This window comes from Drosophila mojavensis, unplaced genomic scaffold (assembly GCF_018153725.1).
Source record: "Drosophila mojavensis isolate 15081-1352.22 unplaced genomic scaffold, ASM1815372v1 contig_49, whole genome shotgun sequence".
NCBI lineage: Eukaryota > Metazoa > Arthropoda > Insecta > Diptera > Drosophilidae > Drosophila > Drosophila mojavensis.
The window spans coordinates 2855680-2879017 of NW_025318872.1; the positions used below are offsets into that span (position 1 = coordinate 2855680).

The window sequence follows — 23338 nt, forward strand, 5'->3', positions numbered from 1 at the left end:
TTTAAATTAAAACAACGGCAAATAGTGCTGCAATCGATAAGCGCTCGATTTTAGTTCAAATGAACAAAGTCAGCTGGCTCGTTACGTTTCAAGTTCGATCAAATACTCCACGCGGCTTAACAGCTGTTTTGGCAAAAACGTAAGTTTACTAATAAATATAAAAATATTTAAATTACTAATAAATATACAATATTTTGCAATGTTTTAGCAGACTATGTTTCAGCCAGAAGATCACGGGCTAGAGGCGGATTTTCGCCTAACCATGTTTTCCACTCTGCGCGGGTGAGGATGCAAAGTCCCCGAAGAGAAGCTTAAGCAATATCTCACGGGAACAGAAATAGTTAGTAATGCTCCTAAAAATAATGATGACTATATTGGTAAGTATTTTGTTATTCCAAAATTTATAAAAATACTTTGAGTAATTTTGCAACTTAAACAACTATAATTATATGCTTATCTGATGCTTATCTAAATGCATACAGAGATTAATTAAAACTTGACCTTGAATTTTCAATTATATACATATTTATGTATTTAAATTATAAATATTCATAAACTTATATTTCAAACCAAAAAAAGGATCTGGAATGGATTGCGCGGTTGTACCTTTATCACGGCATACCGACTATTCGCTCGTACAGACTGTTGACTTCTTTTATCCTCTAGTTGACGATCCCGAAACAATGGGCCGCATAGCTTTTGCCAATGTTTTGAGTGATGTATACGCTGTTGGCGTCACGGATATCGATAAAATCGAAATGCTTATTAGTGCGCCTTCAAATCTGACAGAGAAGCAGCGAGATATTGTGGTTCCCCTGATTGTCAAAGGCTTCCAGAGAGCATCGAGCAACAGCGGCTGTTATGGCAATGTGACTATAAAAAATGTTATTATTAATCCTTGGTGTATTATTGGCGGCATTGCGACTGCCGTTTGCCTAAAGCAAGACATTATATTGTAAGTACATACTTCAGTATTAGAGAATATCAATATATTGTATATATTTAACACCTTTGCAACTTTTTAGACCCTCAAACGGCAAAGCTGGCGATGTCCTGATACTAACGAAGCCACTTGGCACACAGCTAGCAACGAGTGCTCAAATTTGGCAGAAGGAAAAAAATGAAAAGTATGAAAAGCTGCTAACTGAGTATACGAGCGAAGATATCATGGAAACATTTGAAATAGCAATAAAATCTATGACATATCTCAATCGAAACGGTAAGCTGCAGGAACTATGTGTAATATTAATGTGGTTATATTGATGTGTGTTGTTTCTAAAAGTCTTTAACTTTAAAAATTTCCCGATCCCCCATATTGCTGAAATTTTAATGTCTTTATAAATACCACTGATATTAAATATATATATCATTTTGTTAATCAATTGTCTGCAATTAAGTATAGCTGTGGTAGAAACAATCTAATAAAATATTTATATTTTAGCTGCTTTGCTAATGAAGAAGTACGAAGCGCATGCTGCAACAGATATCACGGGATTCGGTTTGCTGGGACATGCCAAAAATCTGGTTGAGTTTCAGAAGGAGTCGCTTCTATTTGAAATTCACAAATTGCCTGTCATAAAAAACGTTTTAAGGTTTGGCGAATTAGTTGGACAATGTACAAAACTAAAAGCTGGCAAGGCCGTTGAAACATCTGGTGGATTACTCATTTGTCTAAGCCCTGAAGCAGCTGAAGAATTTTGTGTGGAGTTTGCAAAATTGACAAATGGAGCACAAAAGGCCTTTGTTATTGGCGAAGTTAAAGATGCGGTTAAATCTGTTGCAAAATTGGCTGAAAATGTTGAACTCATTGAGGTATCACTTTAAAAAATATTGTTTTGTTTAACGAGTCAAACTGAGTGTTCAACTTATGATTATTATTTCGTAAAGGTTTTGGCTGGGAAATAATATGAATTGATTTATATGTAAATATAAATTTTTTGACATTTGCTTAGATTCTTTATAACAACAACAATAAATAAATAATAAAAGTAGTTAATAAAAGTTGTCGAAGCCGCGCAAACCATTTTGTAATCCTCGTTTTTTTAATACTTACAATGTAACAGAGCTTAATAATCGTTTGAATCGAGCAATGTTATAACGGGGACCCATTGTTATCGAATAGAAATAGCCGATACAACACGATATACTATCGCACATCAAACAGGCAGGCATATCGATAATATCATTTTACTTATGCATTTTCCAGTTCCAACACGCAAATTTTTGTGCCGGAAAAAAAAAATTGAGTAGACCTATTATTTTGTCTAAGACAAAACATAACTTGTGAGACGGTCACAATATTGATAATCGGCTACCGTGTACATAATTCCATTGATCTATAAATATATATTTATTTATATATTTATATACACACCGTTGAAGCAAATATATAGATCATGGCGTCGCATCAATATCATCAAATCGCAAATTTGCTGGAAAAAGTATGTATAGAATATGCATTAAACCGTAGGTAAGCAACACGTTAATATATGCATATGCATTTTATGTAGATGACATCTACGGACAAGGACTTTCGATTCATGGCAACAAATGATTTAATGACGGAGCTGCAAAAGGACAGTATTATACTGGACGATGAGTCGGAGAAAAAGGTGGTTCGTATGGTGCTTAAGTTACTCGAGGATAAAAACGGAGAAGTGCAGAATTTGGCTGTGAAATGTCTCGGTCCATTGGTCAATAAAGTAAAGGAGAATCAAGTAGAGACAATTGTCGACTCGCTATGTGGCAACATGATGTCCAACGTGGAACAGCTGCGCGATATCTCAAGCATTGGCCTAAAAACTGTCATTGCTGAGTTGCCACAGTCCTCAAATTCGCTGGCCCCCAATGTATGCCAGCGCATAACAGGCAAACTTAGTATCGCCATTGAGAAGGTGAGCACAAATTTTGTAGCATATACATATGAGCTGTGGTAAAACAATTCCCTTGCAGGAGGATGTTTCAGTTAAGTTGGAGTCGCTGGACATATTGTCGGACTTGCTTTCACGCTTTGGAGAGTTCCTGGTGCCCTTCCATAGCACCATATTAAAGGCTCTAAATCCACAGCTGGCGTCCCCTCGTCAAGCTGTACGCAAACGCACAATTGTGGCGCTTTCTGTGCTCTTGGTACAGGCGAATAGCAATGCTTACAATGGAGTGGTCGATCATCTTCTGGAGGGTCTGGAGAATCCACAGAATCCTGGGGCTGTGCGCACATACATACAATGCTTGGCCTCTATTTGGTATTTTTATTGATTATGGATCAAGAAAGCAGTGCAGAATTTTAACATATTTCTTTACCGCTTTACCGCTAGTCGTCAGGCTGGTCATCGCTTGTGCAATCATATTGACCGTTCGATGATCTTGTTGAAGCAATATAGCCAACGGGATGATGATGAGTTGCGTGAGTTTTGTCTTCAAGCCTGTGAGGCATTTGTGCTGCGTTGCCCAGACGCTATTACTCCACATATTCCCATGGTGTGTCATGCCACATCCCAGTCAATTGGAATTGATAGCTAATTTAATTTGTTTCGAATTCAGATACTCGAATTGTGCCTGAAGTACGTCACATACGATCCCAACTACAACTATGAGGCCGATGACGGTGAAACAGGCGTTGCCATGGACACCGAAGAGGATGAATATGTGGACAGCGAGGAATACAGCGATGACGACGATATGAGCTGGAAAGTTCGTCGTGCCGCTGCTAAATGTCTTGAAGTTCTGATTGCTACACGTCACGAACTGCTTGAGGAATTTTATCGTACACTGAGTCCAGCATTGATAGCTCGCTTTAAGGAGCGCGAAGAGAATGTTAAATCTGATATATTTCATGCATACGTTGCACTGCTGCGTAACACACGTCCTGCAGACGATATGGCCCATGATCCGGACTCCATGGATCAGGTATCTGGACCGACTCTGCTGCTAATCGAGCAGCTGCCGCAGATCATCAAAGCAATCCAGCCGCTAATGCGAGAGAAGTCGATGAAAACACGTCAGGATTGTTTCCTGTTACTGCGCGAGCTTTTGAATAGCCTGCCAGGCGCCCTTGGCCCCCATTTAGACAGCATCGTGCCGGGCATTAGCTATTCGCTGAACGACAAGGGCTCCACGAGCAACATGAAAATCGAGTCTCTGGGCTTCCTCTGCTCTTTGTTGCAGGGTCATCAGCCACATGTTTTTCATCCACATATTCCATTGCTGGTGCCCCTGGTGGTAACGTCGGTGTTCGACCCGTTCTACAAGATTGCCACAGAGGCGCTGTTAGTGCTGCAGCAGCTAGTCAAGGTGGTTCGTCCTTTGGGCGCCAATGCAGTCAAGTCTGACTTCGATGTTACCCCTTTTGTGGGTCAGGTGTATGCATGTACCCTGCAGAAACTGAAGGTCACCGATGTCGATCAGGAGGTGAAGGAGCGCGCCATCGCCTGCATGGGTCAAATCATTGCCAATATGGGTGATTTGCTGCAGAGTGAACTGGATGTTTGTCTGCCCATATTTATGGAACGTTTAAAGAACGAAGTCACACGATTAAGCAGCGTGAAGGCTCTGACAATGATTGCAGCTTCTCCACTGCGCATTGACCTCTCGCCCATCCTTCACGAAGTCCTGCCCACCCTGGGCACCTTCCTGCGTAAGAATCATCGTGCCTTGAAGTTGCACTCCTTGGATCTTATTAATAAGATCGTCATCAACTACTCGTCGAACTTTGAGCCAAGTGTTCTGCAGTCTGCTATTGTCGAAATACCGGGATTGATCTCTGACTCCGATCTTCATGTGGCTCAATACTCGCTCACTCTACTGAGTACAACGGCTCGTCGCCAGCCGCAAGCTTTGGTTGGCATACACGAGAAATTCTTGCCGTCGGTGTTGATTCTAGTGCGCTCGCCCTTGTTGCAGGTGAGTCAGTAGCTCTTTATATAGTCGGAATAGTAATTGTAATCGCTTTCAGGGCACTGCATTACAATGCACTTTGGATCTATTCCAAGCTCTTGTGCAGGCACAGCTCACTGGCTTAGACTATCACTCGCTGGTGTCTAAGCTAATGGAGCCCGTCCTGAAGGGCAGCGATCCCTCAGCCAGGAATCCCAATGAGCAGCTGCAGCTGCACAAGCAGGCATATCATTCATCGGCCAAGTGCATTGCGGCCCTGACACAGCAGTGCCCACAGGTGGCGACTCCATTGGCCACCCAATTGATGTCTGAGCTACAGAAGCGTAGCAACAAGGATACCCAGATCATATTCTGCTTGCTGACAATAGGTGAAATCGGCAGACATTTCGATTTGAGCTCCATTCAAGTGCTGCCACAGACAATCATTGAATGCTTCGGAGCCACATCCGAGGATGTGAAAGCGGCAGCTTCGCATGCTCTGGGCGCCGTCTCTGTGGGCAGCCTGCAAACATATTTGCCGCTCATTTTGAAGGAGATCGAGGCTCAGCCCAAGCGACAATATTTATTGCTCCACTCATTGAAGGAGGTGATTTCATCGCTCTCTGTTACACCCAACGGTCTAGCGCAGCTGCTCCCATCGGTGCCGTCGATATGGGCGCAATTATTCAAGCATTGCGAGTGCTCAGAGGAAGGTTCACGCAACGTGGTAGCCGAGTGCTTGGGAAAGCTTGTGCTTGTCAATCCAGAGGAGTTGTTGCCTCAATTACAGCAAGCTCTCCGTTCTGAAAGTGCTACTATGCGCACCGTTGTCGTATCCTCCGTTAAATTCACCATATCCGACCAGCCGCAGCCAATTGACATTCTACTAAAGCAGAGCATTGGTGAATTTCTCTTCGCACTTCGCGATCCGGATCCGCAAGTACGTCGCGTCGCTCTGGTAGCCTTCAATTCGGCTGTGCACAATAAGCCGAGCTTGGTTCGCGATTTGCTACCCACACTTTTGCCTTGGCTGTATTCTGAGACAAAGGTCAAGAGCGAGCTCATACGTGAAGTCGAAATGGGCCCGTTTAAACACACTGTTGATGATGGATTGGATATACGAAAAGCAGCATTCGAATGCATGTACACTTTGCTCGAACAGGGATTGGACCGTGTGGACATTATGCAGTTCATGGATCACGTTCAGGCTGGCCTAAGTGATCATTATGATATTAAAATGTTGACGTACCTCATGACAGCGCGTCTGGCAGTTTTGTGCCCCGATAAGGTTTTGTTGCGTATGTGATCGATCTTTTAGTGCTTTTCAAAAAAACCTCTGCTAAATATATTTTTTTTTAAATAGGTCTGGATCAATTTGTGCAACAGCTACGCGACACTTGCACCCACAAGGTAAAGGCCAATTCGGTGAAGCAAGAGTACGAGAAACAAGACGAACTCAAGCGCTCCGCTCTACGAGCGGTATCTGCGCTCTCACAAATACCCAAAGCAAGTGAGTACTATCTAAAATAAGTGATATCTTCAAGTACATTACAATTAATTCTTAAAATCTGCTTGCAGACAAAAACCAGCAGTTACTAGACTTTTTAAAGTCAATTAAGGAGACTCCGGAACTGTGTAAAATCTATGATTATGTGCAGAAGGATTCCATTACTGGCAATTCAGACATTGCCATGGACCAGACTTAAATATTGTGTTTTGATAGCGCGCGCTGTTCTATGAATATTATAATTTTATTGATAAATAATGTAATAAGCATGTGTGAACACAAAATTGTATCGTCTATATCTGATACAGCCATTAGTTTTTTTTAACTAAGCAATAAACCGATTTGTAATACTGCTCCAAATGATTTGAAATATATATACTCTATTATGATAAAGGATATATATTCCAACATTTACATAGGCGCGCAGTATGAAATGAATCAGCATTTAAATAAAATTTTTCATGAAAAATGGATTTTGAAATTTGTATTTTAAAGATTTCTTGTTAACAAATTACAATTTCTAATTTAAATTTTCTTTGAAAAGTATCAAACGGAAGTCAATGTTAGTTCTATTGTTTTCTAGACTCTTCTGATGTTCAATTATTTATTTATATTTACATTATTATAACTAAATTGTTGTTTGTCGCAAGCAGCAACATATTTAAATGATCGTTAATTTAGAAATTTGAAAGGCAACTGAATTCCTGAATATTCTAAGAATTTTTAATGTGACCTAACCAATGAGTTACAATTCAAAAATTCAGATTTTCTTCGGAATTTCAAAAATTCTATAAATTAGCCCGACTGTTTGGATCTCTTCTTCTCTGTATTTGCTTCGGAGATTAGCTTGCCTGTTGCTGGTCCGCCATCAGATGTTGGCCCACTATCTGAAACCGTCTCTGGTGGATGCTCAAGCACATGATCAATTATGCCTAGGGTCTTGGCCTCCTCTGGGGTCATGAAATGGTCACGCTCCATACGCGAACACATCTCGTCGTAGGAATTTTTCGCATGCTTCACATATATATTCGTTAGTTGACGCTTTATCTTGATGATCTCCTCCGCATGTATAAGTATGTCCGTGGCTTGACCCTGAAAAACAAGACCGATTCAATTAACAGATAGAATCTTTAGACCTAAAAGCTAGTCGACTTTACCTGAGCTCCTCCGGACGGCTGATGTATCATGATGCGTGCATTCGGCAAGGAGTAACGCATGCCAGGTGCTCCAGCTGCCAGCAGTAGGGAGCCCATAGAACAAGCCTGGCCCACACACCACGTCGCTATTGGCGGCTTCACATACTGCATCGTGTCATAGATTGCAAGACCTGCCGTAACCACGCCACCGGGTGAATTGATATACAAATGAATGGGCTTGTTGACATTTTCTGACTGCAGAAAGAGCAACTGAGCAACGACCGTAGAGCTGATATCATCTGTAATGTTGCCCATAAGACAAATGATACGCTCCTTCAAGAGACGAGAGAATATATCATATGCCCGCTCTCCTCTGCCCGTCTGTTCAACAACCATGGGTATCAGATTTATACCCCTCACATGCTGCGCGGTCGTATTGCACTGCCTCTGAATCAACGTGGGGGTGAATTACCAATTATTTATGTTTCAGTTGTAGCAGATTTCACTTACGTGTAAACCACGAAATAATCGACTGCCGGCGTTCCTGAACATAATTCCCTCGCTGGTGTTGTTTCTCTTTTTTTTTTATCAAACTGAATCGCAAAATCCGCAAAACAGCTGGTTTTATGAGGCTGAGATGTGTCCCTCCCTAGGCAGTAAAAATCATAGCTTAAACAATAATTTATAACACAGACTGCTCAGTTATTAGATATTTCGTAAGCAATAAAGGAAAAACAAAAAAAAAAAACCAAAAGAAATTACATATACGTATGTGATAGCACTTATAGAAAACACTCACTCCATTCGTAATCGATAGTAAATATCGATAGCCCGCAAAGAACAGCTGATGTGCAAATTTTAAGAAATACAGTTAAAAAATTGTTATTTGAATAAGTAATTGAGTATATATTGTTTACATGCAGGGCTTGACTTATAGTATATTTTATCATTTTATTAACTTTGATTTTTTTTTTTTAATTCGGAAGACAGAAGTTTTGCTATGCTCTGCTAGCTGGGCCACTACTGTATGCTGACTGCCGACATACGACATAATATACATACATACATATGTACTCTATGTATTAACAACACTGCTTGAAAGAAAATAATTTATTTTTATTTATTTCCAATTGTTTAAATATCGGCAATGTATGTATTCTTGATATGTTGCAAAATTTGCCCTAAAATTGCAGCAAATACAAAGTGGCAATCAGTACTAATATCTTTTCCACCACTGTGACCGCTGAAGCGCGCCACATAGACTTTTTTTGCTACTTTGTTTGTTTGGCTTGATATATGGGCGTTTGTGTGTGGCTTTGCACATATGCTACGTAAATGTTGCAATTGTATTGAACTAGAATTCACGCAGCCAAGATCAAGGTAATTGCATCTTACCAACTGCTACTCTAGTTTCATTCTGCAATTTACTTTTAAACCGATTGGATGTGGTTTAAAGCGCTCCTCAAATATTTCCAAATCAGTTTTCGTTTTTTGTTTAATAAAAATGTTACACCACTTCATAAGAATTATGATATTAATGGTAGGTACGCTTGTGCGTTATAAATACAAGGATTATATTGGCATAATGTTGATTAACTTAATGACTTTAAGTCCACAACAAATATTCAAGTGCCCCTCTTTAGATTAAATAGTTTTTTAGTTGGACTGTAGTCTTTTACAAACTTCCCATTGGAGTCTAACTTTCTTAATAACCCTTTCAATAACCTACTTTGCCCTAGGTTGTTCCATGCTTCTGCACTGCCCAGGATTATGAAGGTAAGTTGAATAAAACGCATAATATAATAATTACATTTATTTCATTGAACAGTCGCTGATGTTCAATGCACATTTTCCAACTCGGGCTCGAAAAGTGAGGATCTGATAACGGCCACGCTGAAGAGGCCAGCTGGATTTAAAGGCGTGCCCATGTTTGCGGATGATCGAAGTGGCCTCAAGGACTTGAATCCGCATTGTCTGATTTCAAAGGATATTACCGATATGGACGAGCGCACATATCAATTAAGAATCAACGACTTTACGCAATGTGGTGTGCTCAAAAGAAACGTATGTAGATTTTTGATTGATTGAAAAGAGTATATTGGCTTTTTGTAATGTCCATATCGTCGTCTGTCCCTCTTTATGAATTACGTCGTAAAGAGACAAAATAAATCGTGAATATTTATGCGGCTGCCGCCTCAATATATAGTGTTTAGATCTTTTGCCTATACCAACTTTCTAGTTAGAAACTAAACAAGCGAGAACGTTGTAGTGGGCATTCCCGACTGCAGAATACTCATGCACGGTTCATAACACAGATCCATTTTTCCATTTTCCACGCAATATCTATATATGTATATATATGCGTATATTCTTTTTATGAAAATGAAGAGAGAGTTCTGGCTTTAAATAAGTAAAAAATACAGTTACAATACAATCAGCCACCCCTTAATGGGAGTAGATATTTCCGCCATATCTTTTTATTCTTTTGCTGTCATCCCCAGTATATATTATACACTGATAGCTGGATTACTGCTAAGCGCATATCAAGTTACTGAAGACTCCTTCGTCTACTTCATAAATTGAATATAATTCTCATTTGCAGGGCTTCGTTCACGTTCGCATTTGGTTTCCCCAATTTCCTGGCGTTGTGATGCAATCGGACCAGGAGCTAATCATCATGTGCAAGCCGCCAGAGCCAACAGTAATAGGGAATAAGGCGGCTGGATTCGCGGGCTCGTTGTGTGTAGAGCTTTGGCAGAATCTTTGTTACTGGTATTTATATTTATATATCTATATTTCGTTGCAGTCCACATGGCGCACGTGTGTCGGGCATAGTTGAGGAGATGCCGAATAGATTGGAGTATGAGGTCGCGCTGTATAAGGAGGCGCCGCCCATAGCACGTGTCAGCGGCACGAACAACCCAGTCAGTTCCTCGAATGATCCGGCCTCTCTGCTGGCCGACAACGATCAGGCCGTGGATCAGGCCGTGCCCCTGGGCACCAAGCTGCAGCTGCGAGCACGCATCAGCCAGTCGGTGTGGAAGTATGTGAAGCTGATGGAGGTGACTGTGTCGCCAGATCCGGGTAAGTGGCAGGTGTCTTTAGGTGTGCATGATTCTTCTATCGTCGCATTATCAATCAGAGAATCCACTTGCAACGGGCTCTGTTTCCCTGGTGCACAACGGTTGCCGCAATCGGGAGCTGGCCACAATTATTCCCCATCAGCCGGCCAAATATCGGGATCGACCCAACGAGGTGTTTCTCGACTTTGAGGCCTTTTTGCTCAGCTCGATGAAGGAGAAGGCCACTCTCTGGATACACTCGCAGATCAAGGCCTGCATCGACATGGCCGACTGCACGCCCGACTTCTGCGTCGATCTCTACGAACCCTCGGGCCACGGCCGCAAGCGACGACAGATTGAATCGGCAACGGAATCTACAGCAAATACAACTACAGTGAACGGTCCCATGATGCAACGAGCTGGGAATTCCACTGCTGCCTCGGAGTTCAAGCGCTTCAAAGAGAACATAGAGTACACCGTTATAATGCCCGGGCAGGTGAACAAAAAGGTGGGCCTTCTAATCGATTTGACGTCGCAGTGTCGCGGCGCCCTGCTCATTAGCTCGTTTTTTGTATTCATGATTACGCTTTGCTGCTCGATTGTAAGTGCAATTAGAACCGGCCCATGCTGTTATATAACTCGCTAATACTAATAATTCCTCTACCTCCAGAGCTGTTTGATAGCACTGCGCGTGCACAACGAGAAAAAACTAAGACATCGCCAGTTCACCTCCGGGTTCAACACAGGTTATGCAGGTCGAGCTACGGTTCAATAAACGAAACGGGAAATACTTCAGCAGCTAAAAAAGAAATCAAAATAAATAGCCGAAAGTGCTCTGCATTTAGCATTAGTCTTCGAGCTATGTATATCATATGCATTTATCAAGTGTACCTTTACTTTATATAGAGAATAAAGCAATTAGATGAAATGAATAATGAATGAATTCAGTGAAAGTCTTTTACAAACTTTAGGTTTGAAACATACATCTACATCTTGAAGACCTCTTATCTTAGCTTATCTATAGAAATCATATATTCTAATTCTATTGTATTGAAGGTAGAAACATTAAATTAATTTTCAATTGAATTCAAGCTATAATAGATTTATATACACATATCACCTGGACTTGCCTATGGGCTCTGTTTTAGATATATTTCCTCAGGTTTAGGGAGTGTAAATTATTTGCAAAATTTTCATTGATTGGTTTTATACATATTGATGGCATATATACTAGCATTCGTGAACAGAGAAGCTGTTTCATTTAACGACATTAATTTGTTTTTTCTTATATGATTTTATTTTGATTATTTTGATTATAACCTGGCTTGTTGTGCTTGTAGTTGCCAATTTATTGGCATTTGTTGAACTTGACTTGGTGCAAAACAATTATTTATTTATTTAATGCCTTATTAAGCGTTATCTGCCGCGCGGATATCCGAGCACAGAGGTCAGGCCACTGGTAAATGGCCAACAATAAAACTGTCAAGTTGTCAGAGGCGGGCCAACTAAGCTGCAAATGTCAAAGGCAAAGCCCTGGCCAAAAAGCTACTTTAATTGATTCGCAGGACTTGGCAAAGTCCTGATGGCAGCAGCAGCAGCAGCAGCAGCCTCCTTCTGATTGTATTCGGTAAACACAGCTTGTCATTATATAATCTATGTGCACACATATGTATATACGCAAATACAATAGCTTTTATTCGTATGATATCGGCTCGCGTGCTCATACATCGCGCATACGATAGTCGATGCCAGATGCATAAATCATGCATAATTTATATACGTCGCGACGTCGGGCTAGCTTGTTGCCGAGCTGAATTATGTTTCCTGCATCTTAAATAAATAATATTAATCAATTATCAATATTATATTTTACTCTTCGAGCTTCCATAAATATTAAATGCCATTATCGACTCCACCTCCAATAGATATACATAGTTGGAAAATCGTAGTAGAGGCGTCTATGTATGTATGTATGTATGTATGTATATATTATATGAATGAATGTATGCATGTATTTTGGTATATATGCACGCCTTTTCTCTGTGTATATCCAATTGCTATGTATATAACTGTAAAATAAAATATGGTCGCTCTCTACCAGGTCACGGCCAAATATTCTTGAATGCAGACTTTGTATACGAAGGACGAATTTACCTATTGCAGCTCTTTAGATTTGACAGGGTTCTAGATAGGTTCGTCAAATATGGATTGATTTGCATATTCTAGATCAGCCTCGGAGTCGATCTTGTTTCATAGATCAACAACTAATCCGTTATAATGTCCAATAAAAATCTACCAAACTGGTAGATTTGTGCTGAAGTTATGTACAGAAGTTAGCTGTGTGCGCGAATGGGGAATTAAAACCCGGATTGAAATTCAGTTTACTTATTATATCTCTTTCATATGAAGGGCTACAATCTCTAAATATTGCATTTAGTTTTATGTATATTTTATACTATTTTTATACCCTGATCCCATGTTCAATGGGAAATCAGGGTATAATGGTTTTGTTAAATGTATGTAACAGGCAAAAGGAGGCAGACCCCACAAACTATATATATTATTGATCAGGGCGACGAGCTGAGTCAATTTAGCCCTCTCCGTCTGTCCATCCGTCCGTCTGTCCGTCCGTCCGTCTGTCCGTATGTTTGAACGTGTCGAGCTAGAGACTTGAAATTTTTTTCCTAGGTCCGTGTATAGCACGCGCATATCGAGTTTTGCTTTAAATATCGATAAATTGCCCCGTTATTTTGTTATCAATTAAAATCATTATGGAAAACCAGTAATACATTTATATCTCCTACATCATTAAAGCTAGAGTCTCCAAATTTTTAAATGTATACTTATATGCATTTTATACAATTTCGGTTTTTGTCAAAATTTACCCCCACCCCTAATTTACCCCCTCACCCTCACATTTGTAAAAGGCGTATTTCAAATACTAGAGACTTGTGGGCAAATACGTGCATATCCATGATATAATCATAAATGGAAAGTTTCATGAAGAAAGTACATCCACAAGAAAAGTTATTGAACAATTAGGTTCCCTTATTAAGCCACCACTGCAGCCAATGCGTGTTTATGCGTGCGTGCATACCTCTGTGTGTGCGTGTGTGTGTGTGCGTATGATGTGTGTGTATATGTGTGTGTATGCCTGTGTGTGTATGCGTGTGTGTGTGTGCGTGTGTGTGTCTTGTGTAAGCAGAAAGACGCGAAAAATGATTGAAACAGCTATTGCTCGAAGGGTTCAGGGGATCTCGTAGTCGGGCAATCTCGACTACAGCTTTCTTACTTATTATTTTTATTTTTTTATTTTATTTATTTTTTTTTTATTTTGGATACCGATGTAGACCAAACTTTGGTATATCCGTGTGTGTATGTGTGTGCATGCGTTGATTCTTATATATGCAGAAATGAAAGGGTATCAATTATTGGAATATCAGCTTTTTGCTAAAAGTGCTCAGTCGCTGAAACATTACTTCTCTCTCAATTTTGGATTACCCTTTAGTTCGTAAAGCGTATATATATAGCTACTTTCTATTAGTTTTCCTTCTCTTTTCCCTTCTGTCAATCTACATATTTTCCCTTGCCCCCACTGCGGAATCGAACTTTTGCAAATAGTTAACAGCCGCAGGGAAAGGCCTGTATTCACTTAATTATGTTTTGGTGTGGGTTAACAGGGCGTATGATTAATGCAGTCCTCGCTAAAGTCGGGACAGTGAAAATCAATTAATTAGGTGCGGGATAAAAAGAACAAAGCACACGTGTTCTCATGAATGAATCAGGAAACAACGCGAACGAATGAACGAATCAACGAATGAATGAACGAATGAATGAGTGTAATGACTCTTTCATTAGGCATTCGAGCGTGAATAAAGCATTAACTACCCAGACAGTCAAGCGGGCAAACGAGCAAGTGGGGAGGTGGGCAGGTGGGCAGGTTGGCAGGTTGGCAAGTGGGTAGGCAGGTGGTATGAACAAACTGCCTGATAGTCCTTGTGCTTGCTGGGAATCAAAAGTGAGCCAGCTGCATAAATTTCCATTTAGAGAAATGTGACAAACGGAAATTGCAATCGACGCTGCGCCACGCTCTCAACAGAATTTCAGCTTCCTCTGAAGCAGCGGCTGCAGCAAAGGTATTCGCCAAGGACTTGCTGTTGCTGCTGTTGCTCATCTTATTGGCATTTCAGTGGAGTGTCTTTAATAAATGATGAGCACGTTGAAGCATATTGAAATTTAATTCATAACGTAGCAAACCGATGACGATGAATTATGTGCGATACACATCGGAGTTGCTGTGCATGGTGGCCCATGCTTTCTCTGTACGTGTGTGTGTGTGTAGGGACGAGACCTTATTGCATGCTGATTTAATAATAAACCAACGCGAGATAAACATAATTTAATTGGCTAGACTGAAGCGAAGACTGCCACAAGTTCATTCAGGCCTCGAATTAGTCTGAATATGAGAATTATGTGGAATCGAATTATTTGATGAGCTCTTTACTTCAAATTCAAAATTCAAATTAGCCTGATTAAATTGATATACGGAGTCGGTATTACATATATAAATGATATATATTCCTCATAAAAGGCTCAATAAGGCTTTTAATTGATGGTTTTAAAGTAAATAGTTATACCTTGAAAGTTAGTTATACCCTGAACCCATTGAAAATGGGAAATCAGGGTAAAATGGTTTTTTATACCCTGAACCCATTGAAAATAGGAAATCAGGGTATAATGGTTTTGTGAAAAGTATGTAACAGGCAGAAGGAATCATCGCAGACCCCATAAAGTATATATATTCTTCATCAGGATGACGAGCTTAGTCGATATAGTCATGTTCGTCTGTCCGTCCGTCCGTCCGTATAAGCAAGCCGATCTCAGAAGATATAAGAGCTAGAGAGCTGAAATTTGGCCTGCATTCTCGTGTATACCATACGCAGTACACGTTTATCGAATTTTTTTCGATAAGTCACCCGATAATCTTTTTATCGAGAATAATCGAAAAATAGATTTTTTTTTTTTTTTTTTTTTTTTTTAGAGATTTGTGAACTTTGTACAACCTTTTGATCACGCTCTATAAGAGAAATTATTCAAATAATAAATTCTCATAATATTGCCCACACCGCAATGCAGCAGAGCGCGTGATATACGTGCGTGTGGATGCGTGTGTATGCATGTGTGCATAAAAGAAGTGCAGAATGAGTCGAATATCTGCTTAGAGGGTTCAGGGTATCTCCTAGTCGAGCAGTCTCGACTGGAGTCTTCTTACTGGTTTCAGTTCATGTATGGATAGCCAGCTATCTCATATTTATGACGTTAAGTGACGCTGAGTAACTATTTTATAGTAGTCATTTGGAAAATAGAAAAAGAAAATGTCAGTTTACAAATCAAGAACTAGAAAGTCTATGATAGGGTTTGTTGTACACCGGTTTATAATCTCTAAAATTCTAATTTCTATCTGTACTTTTTATATCTTTATAGGTGGATCCAGTGAAATATGGATACCAGTGGTACATATAAGAGGCGTGGCTCGTATTTTGACGATGAAGAGCTCGAATTAACTCCAGAGCAAGAGCGTCGCCGTCGCATTCGGCGTTATATAGCCTTAATCATAAAGATGGTCATATTTCTTATCATGTGGATATTCTTTGTGGTTAATATGTGTATTACGTCAAGAACGGTTGTGCAGGAAAGAGTTGTGGCCTTAGAGCAGAAATCAATAAAGTATTTGGATGTCACGGGAAAGCTAAAAAACAATAAAATAAAGGTTATGTTGAATGGAAATTTCGATAAGGAGGTCACCAATTATCCACGCCTGGCAGCAGATTCCCAAAAATATTTGTCAATTAGAGTGCGAATTTTCAATATTAATTTGAACCGGACGGAACAGTTATCGGAAAATTGGACCGTCTATTTGATGAAATATGCGCAGCGACGTTCGCATTTAGCTAATGTGCAAAAATTGTTTAAGTTGACACCCCAATACCCAGATACCCCAGATATCGCGGCGTTATCCGCAGGCGACCAATATAAAATTCAGGTGATATTAAAGAATTCCATCAATGATATATTTGCACTCAAAATCAAAACTAATATCAGTCCGGTGGAGTTGGTATACGGCGTAGTCGCAGCAGGTATATTGCTTTGCTCTCTGTATGCAGTTATCATCTTGGATATTACGGATCCCACGTTTGCCGCCGTCCTCATCACATCGTGCGCGATAGGAGTGCTGTGTATCTTTGATGAACTGCCATCGATGAGAAAAATATTGTCATGGATCGATATTCACACGCTGGCGCTGCTTTTTGGCATGATGATAATAGTGAGCATTATATCGGAGACCGGCGTCTTTGGCTATATCGCGGTGCTGGCCTATCGCCTGTCCAAGGGTCGTGCCTGGCTGCTCGTGGGCCTCCTCTGCCTGATCAGCGTAATACTGGCCGGATTCCTGGAGCTGGTCACCATACTGATGATTATGGTGCCAGTTGTGATCCGTCTGTGCGAGTGCATGAGCCTGCGCACCACCACCGTGCTGATCTGTGTGGCGATCTTCTCGAACATTGGCTGCGCATTGACGCCCATTGGGGACCCACCAACTGTCCTCATTGCGACGAACGCCCATGTCATGAGCAAGGGCGTCGACTTCAGCATGTTTTTCATTCATATGTTCCCGGGCGTGGTGCTGAGCCTTTTCGCTGCTTGGACGTACATTTACCTGATACTGCGCAAGAGTCTGACCCATGGTGCCGAGGAGCAAACGAATAACTCACTGAGAATCCTAGCCAAGCGAATGGGCGAGGGACGAGCTCCACCAATGATGTCCATGCCCCTGGCCAATCCAAAGTTAAGTTCGAAAAAGTATTCAGAAACAACAGTTTTTCGAATCATGGCTGCCTCTAACTACATTGAAACGCTCGCTATGATGGAGTCCAAGTACAAGGTGCAGGATAAGCCGTTACTAATCAAGTGTGCTATTTGCTTCTTATTTGCCATAGTGCTGTGGTTGCTGCACTCGTTGCCCTTCTTTGCGGGCGCCACACTGTCCTGGACCGCTCTGATGGCCTCGATGCTGCTGCTGATACTCTACGATTCGCAGGACCTTACCGCCGTGTTCATGCGGATCGACTGGTCCATGCTGTTGTTCTTCAGCGCACTGTTCGTGCTCATTGAGGTCTGCGCGGAGCTGGGCCTGATCCATTGGCTGGCTGAGTTAGCGATCAACATAATTGCGAATGTGGATCCGCAATATCAGGTCGTTACATCCATTATGGTTGTCCTGTGGATAAGCGCGGCCTTGTCGATTTTCATCGAGAACATTCCAATTGCCACAATGCTGCTCAGGCTCACCATCCAAGTGGCCCTCAGTGAGCGGATTAATATACCCTTGGTCCCATTGGTATGGGCTCTCACCTATGCGATATGCTTCGGCGGCAACGGCAGCTTGTATTCGACTACGGCAAATGTGGCCGCCTCTAGCATTGCCAACCAGCATGGCTATAAGATCACCTTTTACGAGTTCTTCAAGTATGGCTTTCCTATCATGATAATCACGAACAGCATTGCTTCGCTTTATCTGCTCATCGCCCACGGAATTTTTCAATGGCACTAGGCTGAGGTCTATCTCTGTCTTCGTCCGTCAGAAACTTGCCATAGCTCAACATTTCTTCATAATTTTCGTTTAGCCAGTAAACTTTTCAATGACAAAATGTGGGAATGTAGGCGTATAAGCACGAGATGCGGAAGTGGCCCAAGGAAAGCTCGCTGATAAATAATATTATAATTGGATGTTTATTAATACATAGTTAACGAATTTGAGCAGCCGTGACGTTCAGCAACTCATATATGCATCTATTGGACATTGACGCCTTGTCCCTTACCCTCGTTCAGGCGCGTGGGCAGCAAGCGGAAGCTGTCATCAATGGGTCTGAGGCCAGTGGCCATGAGAACTTGTGCTCCTATTCATGTCAAATGGTTGTCTCTCAAGCAACGTGAATTGTGTTGCATATCTCGATCGATGGACAATACCTCTCAAAAACAGACGGACAGGCGGACGAACGGGCGCTTTACAAAATCGATAATTTATAAATATAAATAGTATAAATAAAAAGCTGGCGTTATAAAGTGCGAAGGCTTATAAAATCCATGCGTCTTGTGTATATGGCAAATAGAAGCATAAGTTTTTTCAATTTAAAAAAGGTCTTAATACATTTATTTTATTTAATTTTGCAACAATCTTATGCACTGCATTGAGGACTGTTTCAAACCCTTTATCAAAATTCAGTTATAAATGAATTTCTTTCATGCAATGTTCAGAAAATGGGAAATCAGGGTATAATGGTTTTGCGAAAAGTATGTAACAGGCAGAAGGATGAGTCGATTTAGCCCTCTTGACCGTAAATGTAGAGCCCGTTGCCAGGTAGAGATTGTCGACCAATGGGAGTAATTGCTGCTCAATCAATCAGCTGCTTCAAGCATTCTCGGTTCGTTTAAAATACCAAGTGAATACTGCTGCAAACATAAAGAAAATTTAGTTCTTCTTCATCCCTTGCTTTTGTTAAGGAGGCAGACTGCGAGATGGACAAAAAGACAAACAGAGAGACACATATACAGATGTATAGGCAAACAAACGCGCATAGCTAAGAATATATGTGCTTAAGGCTTAGTGTTATATGCTAAATATTTCGTGAACATTAATATTTATAATTACTATATGGGATAGACAGCAGTTTCTTTTGCTCTATAGTTATCTTAAGACTAGGTTTCTGCATGGTCTGCTGGCTATCCTATCCCATACTCATTATTACCTGGACCCAGTGAAAATTGGAATTTATTAAAAAAAATGTACGCAAAAGGCAGAAAGAGGCGTGATCGACCTCATAAGGTATACTTGTCGTATAGAGCCATGCCCGTCTATCGATTAGAAAAGATAAAAGAGATAGAAACTCGGACAAGAGCACTCTTGTTTCAGTTTTGTTTTGCATTTTTGTGATTAGTTAAAATTAGTATATCATATCGTAATATGCCATTGAATTCTGAGTCATTAATTGAGTTGAAAATTTGAAAAGCTGCCATGAATATAATTGATCGTAAATTGAATAGTTTAAGGAAGGTGAGATGGGAGATATATCTTCTAGCTGCTAGAATTTAACAAAAGAAGTGGTATCACCTAAATCGGATGTGCGGTCTCTATCAGAACATTATATTGTCAACTATATACGCCACTATTTATATATATGGATAGTGCTGGCCACACTTTCAGCAACTACCGTGTGGACACGGAAGACAACAACAAGCTTCCCCGGAAGATTTGCAACATTGTCAAGTTTTGTTTGTTTCTGTCAGTCTGGCTGTACTCTTCAGCATATCTTATCACGACTACGCCGAAAGTACCAAGTACCTTTCTCGTGCCAGTGCTGCCGTACAGGAAGTATGTAATCAGGTCGAGGGATAAAACACATCAAAGTGATATAGACATTAACTTTTCCGGTCCCCTCAACAAGAGGCTAATCACAAATCCCGAGCAGGCAACCGATTTAGATCCTCATATCAAAGTTAAAATCAAGAGCTTCAATGCGATGGCCAATGAGACGGAACTGGAATCCGACACGTTGTTCCTCTTCTTGCTCGCCGATCAGGACGCCATGAGCTATAAGATAAGTAAGCAGTTCACACTCAAAACCAAAAAAAAACAATCGGAGGGAATCCATCAGTCGACAAGCCATGGGGAATACTACGAGCTCAATATAATACTCACAAATTACCACAATCGGGCCTTCGCCCTATTCGTAGTCGTCAATTATAACCCGGTTAGCACGCATGTCGGTGTCGCGGGCGGAATATTGCTGCTTATTTTTTTTTATGTGCTGATCATATGGGATCTGGCGGATCGTGCACTTGTGGCCCTGCTCACTTCCATGGGGGGAATCGGACTGCTGTGCATGATGAATGCGCGTCCTCAATTGACCGAATTCGTGCAATTGATCCACCTAGATTGCCTGATGTATGTCTTTTTCCTCATGTTAATAGTCAGAATTGTGGACGAGACGGTTGTCTTTGATTTCATAGCCGCCATCACATATGAGGCCTCACGCGGTAAGCCCTGGCTACTCGTCCTCATTCTGTGCGCCTGCGCGGCGATCTTCTCCGCCATACTCGACAATGTGACAATGGTACTGCTAATGGGCCCGATTACATTGCGGCTGTGTCAAAAATTGGCGCTGTGCACCACAATTGTCCTCATGAGTATTACGATGTTCGCCAACATCGGAAATGTATTGTCCCCTTTGAATAAGGACTCGATTTTGAAGCTTGATATCGCTCCGTTCCTCGAGGCGCAGCATATCACCTATAGCAACTATGTTCTGCACATATTTCCGGGCGTGATTCTGAGTTTGGCGGTTGCCTACGGAGTGCTCTACGGATTTCTTAAGAAATATTTATATAGCAGGAGTACAGTAATTGGATCGATAACATCGCTTCAAATTCGCGCCGACAAATTGAAAAAAGTCGGTGTTCATCTAAGTCAGTATCAGAACAATCGTATTACGCAGCTGAGGAGGATTGAGATTGAACAGAACGGAGAGAGAGAGGAGGTGGATTTCACGTCAACCCTATCCGATTTGAAGGCCAACTGTATAGTGAGGAATATTCCGTTGCTCGTCGGCTCCTGTATTTCCCTGGCCGTTCTATTTGTCCTCTGCCTGCCCACAATAGATAACAATCTCCACCATTTGACACCAAACTGGATAGCACTGTTCGCCACAGTGCTGCTGCTCATCTTGGGCAACCTGCAGGAGCTCGACGTACTGTTGGCGCGAATTGATTGGAGGTCCTTAATATTCTTCGCTGCATTGATGGTTCTATTCAAATCGATTCGCTACCTGGGTATCGATTACTGGACGATCAAGACGATTCACAAGATTGTCAGCAATACGAGAAAGGACCGCCAGCTGGCCGTCAGCATCTTAGTGTTAACTGCGGTGGCGGCCATTGAGTCCGCCATTATGCCTAACATGATGATGAAAACATTGATGGTCAACGAGGCCATCAGCATGAGCGTCGACTGCAATTTGCCCTTTGCACCGCTCCTGTGGTCCATCGCCTACGGCTCTTCCTTCGGCGAAAATTCAAATCTAATTTGTTCTTTAGCCAATGTGCTAGCATCCGGATTGGCCCATCAAGAAGGCTACCGATATACGTATAAACGTTTCTTCGTGATCGGCTTTCCTATAACAGTGGCGACGTTGATGATGTCAACCATATATCTATTAATTGCACATCTAGTTTGTAACTGGCACGGCCCTTCGGCCTAGTTATAGCTTCCACTTTTATTTATGGCTTCTCAAAACAAAATTCTCATTTCATCTACAAAAACTCCTATGCCATGGAGTGCCCTTGTGAAGCTCCAGGACTCGTTGGTCTCATTTGGTCGAAAATTACCTAAATTGTACATAGAAGTAACCATAATTGAGAACAGATAACGTATTTTTACCACTTGCTACCTTCTATTATTGGCATAACTGTTATACATCGGTTAAAATAAAGTCGGTATTTTTCTCGCCATTTCAACGGTAATTACAAACAATTTATCTACGTAACGTTTATTAGGGACACATAAAATGTGGAGCAACATGCGGGCAATAAATAAACTAAGCTAAAGTGCTCTCCAGATAAGCCGAAAATGTTTTTATTGTTTGATAGTTTTGTTGTTGCTTTTGGTGCGTTATGCTTGGTTGTGTGTTGTGTAATTCCTTGTGGCCATTGTTTTGGCCCTCTGCTCCTTGCCTCTTGGGCAATCAATCAAACGCATGTCAATGGGCGGCGGCATGCGAACAGCCACAGGCGCGCGCACAGCTCCTAAAGTGCATATCCATAAAATCAATAAACACATTTTTTTTTTCCAGTGCATGCGCCTCATTTCAACAATCAGTCAAATGCGACTGAAAACTACATTTGTTTGTTTGTTTGCATTCGTTGTTGTTGTTGTTTTGCCATACGGGCAGGGATTTTGATGGCTTTCGTTTGTTGTCTTGCGACGTAAATTGCTGCGCTCACATGTGCTCCGAGCCTGGTGCTTTGGCCATAAATCTTTTGCAATGCCAACATAAGATTCCGAAATTTGTGGCATCTGTAGAAGAATTTTTTGTTTTCGCAAAATATTCTTGCATTTGCGAAGTGATCAGAGCAAAGTTAAAGTTTTTGTGTGTCTCTGCCATGATTGATGAGTCCTTAAACATTCAAGTGGACATAAGAAAAAGGGTTCTTACATTTATTTTATTTATATTACTCCCATTCGTTCAGTTATATAGCTTCAATATAGTGTTGATTTGGCGACATTCATAAGATTTGCATAGAACGGCAGCATTCCTTGTATTTAAAGTTCTAAAGAGGATTTCAGTAAAGAATTATTCAGTTTTATGTTGTACGTATAGGGAAATTTAATTTGTTCGCCCCCACTCAATGAACGTTTACTATATGTAGAGATTATGAGGCATTAGAGCGTTGGCATTGTACTGGCATTTGACCTTGGAAAGGGTACAACAAGAGGCTTACTTAATTACTGAAGCGGCTCTAATTTAATTTCACACAAGCAGCACAAGCATTCGGCATGAATTTTTGGGCCGCTTTTAAAATGAAATATTTATACGCAAAACAAAAGAAAGTGACCAGCTAATGAGTGCCATATTCTTCAACTCACTCATTCGCTGTGTCTCCTCCTCGCTCTTTCTCTCTCCATCCCCCTCTTGAGTCCCACCTCA

General features: G+C 41.1%; 6 protein-coding genes across 8 annotated transcripts; 5 read left to right on the forward strand and 1 right to left on the reverse strand.

Moving 5' to 3' along the window:
- Nucleotides 1-39: 39 nt before the first annotated feature.
- Nucleotides 40-2031, forward strand: LOC6577995 (selenide, water dikinase 2). 2 transcript variants are annotated; one of them, XM_032729430.2, is made up of 5 exons: nucleotides 40-139; nucleotides 209-377; nucleotides 580-955; nucleotides 1026-1219; nucleotides 1442-2031. In XM_032729430.2, the coding sequence occupies exons 2-5, from the start codon at nucleotides 215-217 to the stop codon at nucleotides 1822-1824; spliced, it is 1116 nt and encodes a 371-aa protein (XP_032585321.1). In that variant the 5' UTR covers nucleotides 40-139; nucleotides 209-214; the 3' UTR covers nucleotides 1825-2031. The 2 variants fall into 2 exon arrangements, with proteins under 2 accessions (XP_032585321.1, XP_002003926.3); XM_002003890.4 differs by having other exon boundaries at nucleotides 50-139; nucleotides 212-377.
- A 141-nt stretch (nucleotides 2032-2172) lies between these two features.
- On the forward strand, nucleotides 2173-6852 carry LOC6577996 (cullin-associated NEDD8-dissociated protein 1). The gene is made up of 8 exons (XM_002003891.4): nucleotides 2173-2441; nucleotides 2511-2894; nucleotides 2953-3242; nucleotides 3315-3477; nucleotides 3541-4899; nucleotides 4952-6170; nucleotides 6236-6382; nucleotides 6451-6852. Exons 1-8 carry the CDS (start codon nucleotides 2397-2399, stop codon nucleotides 6576-6578), a joined length of 3735 nt encoding a protein of 1244 aa, XP_002003927.1. The 5' UTR covers nucleotides 2173-2396; the 3' UTR covers nucleotides 6579-6852.
- Nucleotides 6853-7080: 228 nt separating this feature from the next.
- Nucleotides 7081-8308, reverse strand: LOC6577997 (ATP-dependent Clp protease proteolytic subunit). Its single transcript, XM_002003892.3, has 4 exons — nucleotides 8278-8308; nucleotides 8026-8164; nucleotides 7537-7962; nucleotides 7081-7471 (listed from the first exon to the last, which is right to left on the reverse strand). The coding sequence occupies exons 2-4, from the start codon at nucleotides 8065-8067 to the stop codon at nucleotides 7175-7177; spliced, it is 765 nt and encodes a 254-aa protein (XP_002003928.2). The 5' UTR covers nucleotides 8068-8164; nucleotides 8278-8308; the 3' UTR covers nucleotides 7081-7174.
- A 147-nt stretch (nucleotides 8309-8455) lies between these two features.
- LOC6577998 lies at nucleotides 8456-11500 on the forward strand. Its single transcript, XM_002003893.4, has 7 exons — nucleotides 8456-9055; nucleotides 9255-9291; nucleotides 9344-9579; nucleotides 10118-10254; nucleotides 10322-10599; nucleotides 10658-11178; nucleotides 11248-11500. The coding sequence occupies exons 1-7, from the start codon at nucleotides 9020-9022 to the stop codon at nucleotides 11350-11352; spliced, it is 1350 nt and encodes a 449-aa protein (XP_002003929.3). The 5' UTR covers nucleotides 8456-9019; the 3' UTR covers nucleotides 11353-11500.
- Nucleotides 11501-15901: 4401 nt separating this feature from the next.
- Nucleotides 15902-18750, forward strand: LOC6577999 (P protein). 2 transcript variants are annotated; one of them, XM_002003894.4, is made up of 2 exons: nucleotides 15902-15993; nucleotides 16062-18750. In XM_002003894.4, exon 2 carries the CDS (start codon nucleotides 16078-16080, stop codon nucleotides 18187-18189), a length of 2112 nt encoding a protein of 703 aa, XP_002003930.1. In that variant the 5' UTR covers nucleotides 15902-15993; nucleotides 16062-16077; the 3' UTR covers nucleotides 18190-18750. The 2 variants fall into 2 exon arrangements, with proteins under 2 accessions (XP_002003930.1, XP_032585130.1); XM_032729239.2 differs by having other exon boundaries at nucleotides 15984-16000.
- Nucleotides 18751-19813: 1063 nt separating this feature from the next.
- On the forward strand, nucleotides 19814-21892 carry LOC6578000 (P protein). Its single transcript, XM_002003895.1, has one exon. It carries the CDS (start codon nucleotides 19814-19816, stop codon nucleotides 21890-21892), a length of 2079 nt encoding a protein of 692 aa, XP_002003931.1.
- Nucleotides 21893-23338: the final 1446 nt, after the last annotated feature.

What these genes read in the sequence shown, in the direction of transcription:
- LOC6577997 (XM_002003892.3), bottom strand. Translation starts at nt 8,067, where the DNA reads ATGTTCAGGAACGCCGGCAGTCGATTATTTCGTGGTTTACAC. An exon ending in GATTATTTCGTGGTTTACAC is followed by an intron (nt 7,963 to 8,025) that starts GTAAGTGAAATC and finishes ACGTTGATTCAG; the next exon opens with AGGCAGTGCAATACGACCGC. An exon ending in AGCCGTCCGGAGGAGCTCAG is followed by an intron (nt 7,472 to 7,536) that starts GTAAAGTCGACT and finishes CTTGTTTTTCAG; the next exon opens with GGTCAAGCCACGGACATACT.
- LOC6577996 (XM_002003891.4), top strand. Translation starts at nt 2,397, where the DNA reads ATGGCGTCGCATCAATATCATCAAATCGCAAATTTGCTGGAAAAA. An exon ending in TCGCAAATTTGCTGGAAAAA is followed by an intron (nt 2,442 to 2,510) that starts GTATGTATAGAA and finishes CATTTTATGTAG; the next exon opens with ATGACATCTACGGACAAGGA. An exon ending in TTAGTATCGCCATTGAGAAG is followed by an intron (nt 2,895 to 2,952) that starts GTGAGCACAAAT and finishes ATTCCCTTGCAG; the next exon opens with GAGGATGTTTCAGTTAAGTT.
- LOC6577998 (XM_002003893.4), top strand. Translation starts at nt 9,020, where the DNA reads ATGTTACACCACTTCATAAGAATTATGATATTAATG. An exon ending in TAAGAATTATGATATTAATG is followed by an intron (nt 9,056 to 9,254) that starts GTAGGTACGCTT and finishes ACTTTGCCCTAG; the next exon opens with GTTGTTCCATGCTTCTGCAC. An exon ending in CACTGCCCAGGATTATGAAG is followed by an intron (nt 9,292 to 9,343) that starts GTAAGTTGAATA and finishes TTCATTGAACAG; the next exon opens with TCGCTGATGTTCAATGCACA.
- LOC6578000 (XM_002003895.1), top strand. Translation starts at nt 19,814, where the DNA reads ATGGATAGTGCTGGCCACACTTTCAGCAACTACCGTGTGGACACGGAA.
- LOC6577999 (XM_002003894.4), top strand. Translation starts at nt 16,078, where the DNA reads ATGGATACCAGTGGTACATATAAGAGGCGTGGCTCGTATTTTGACGAT.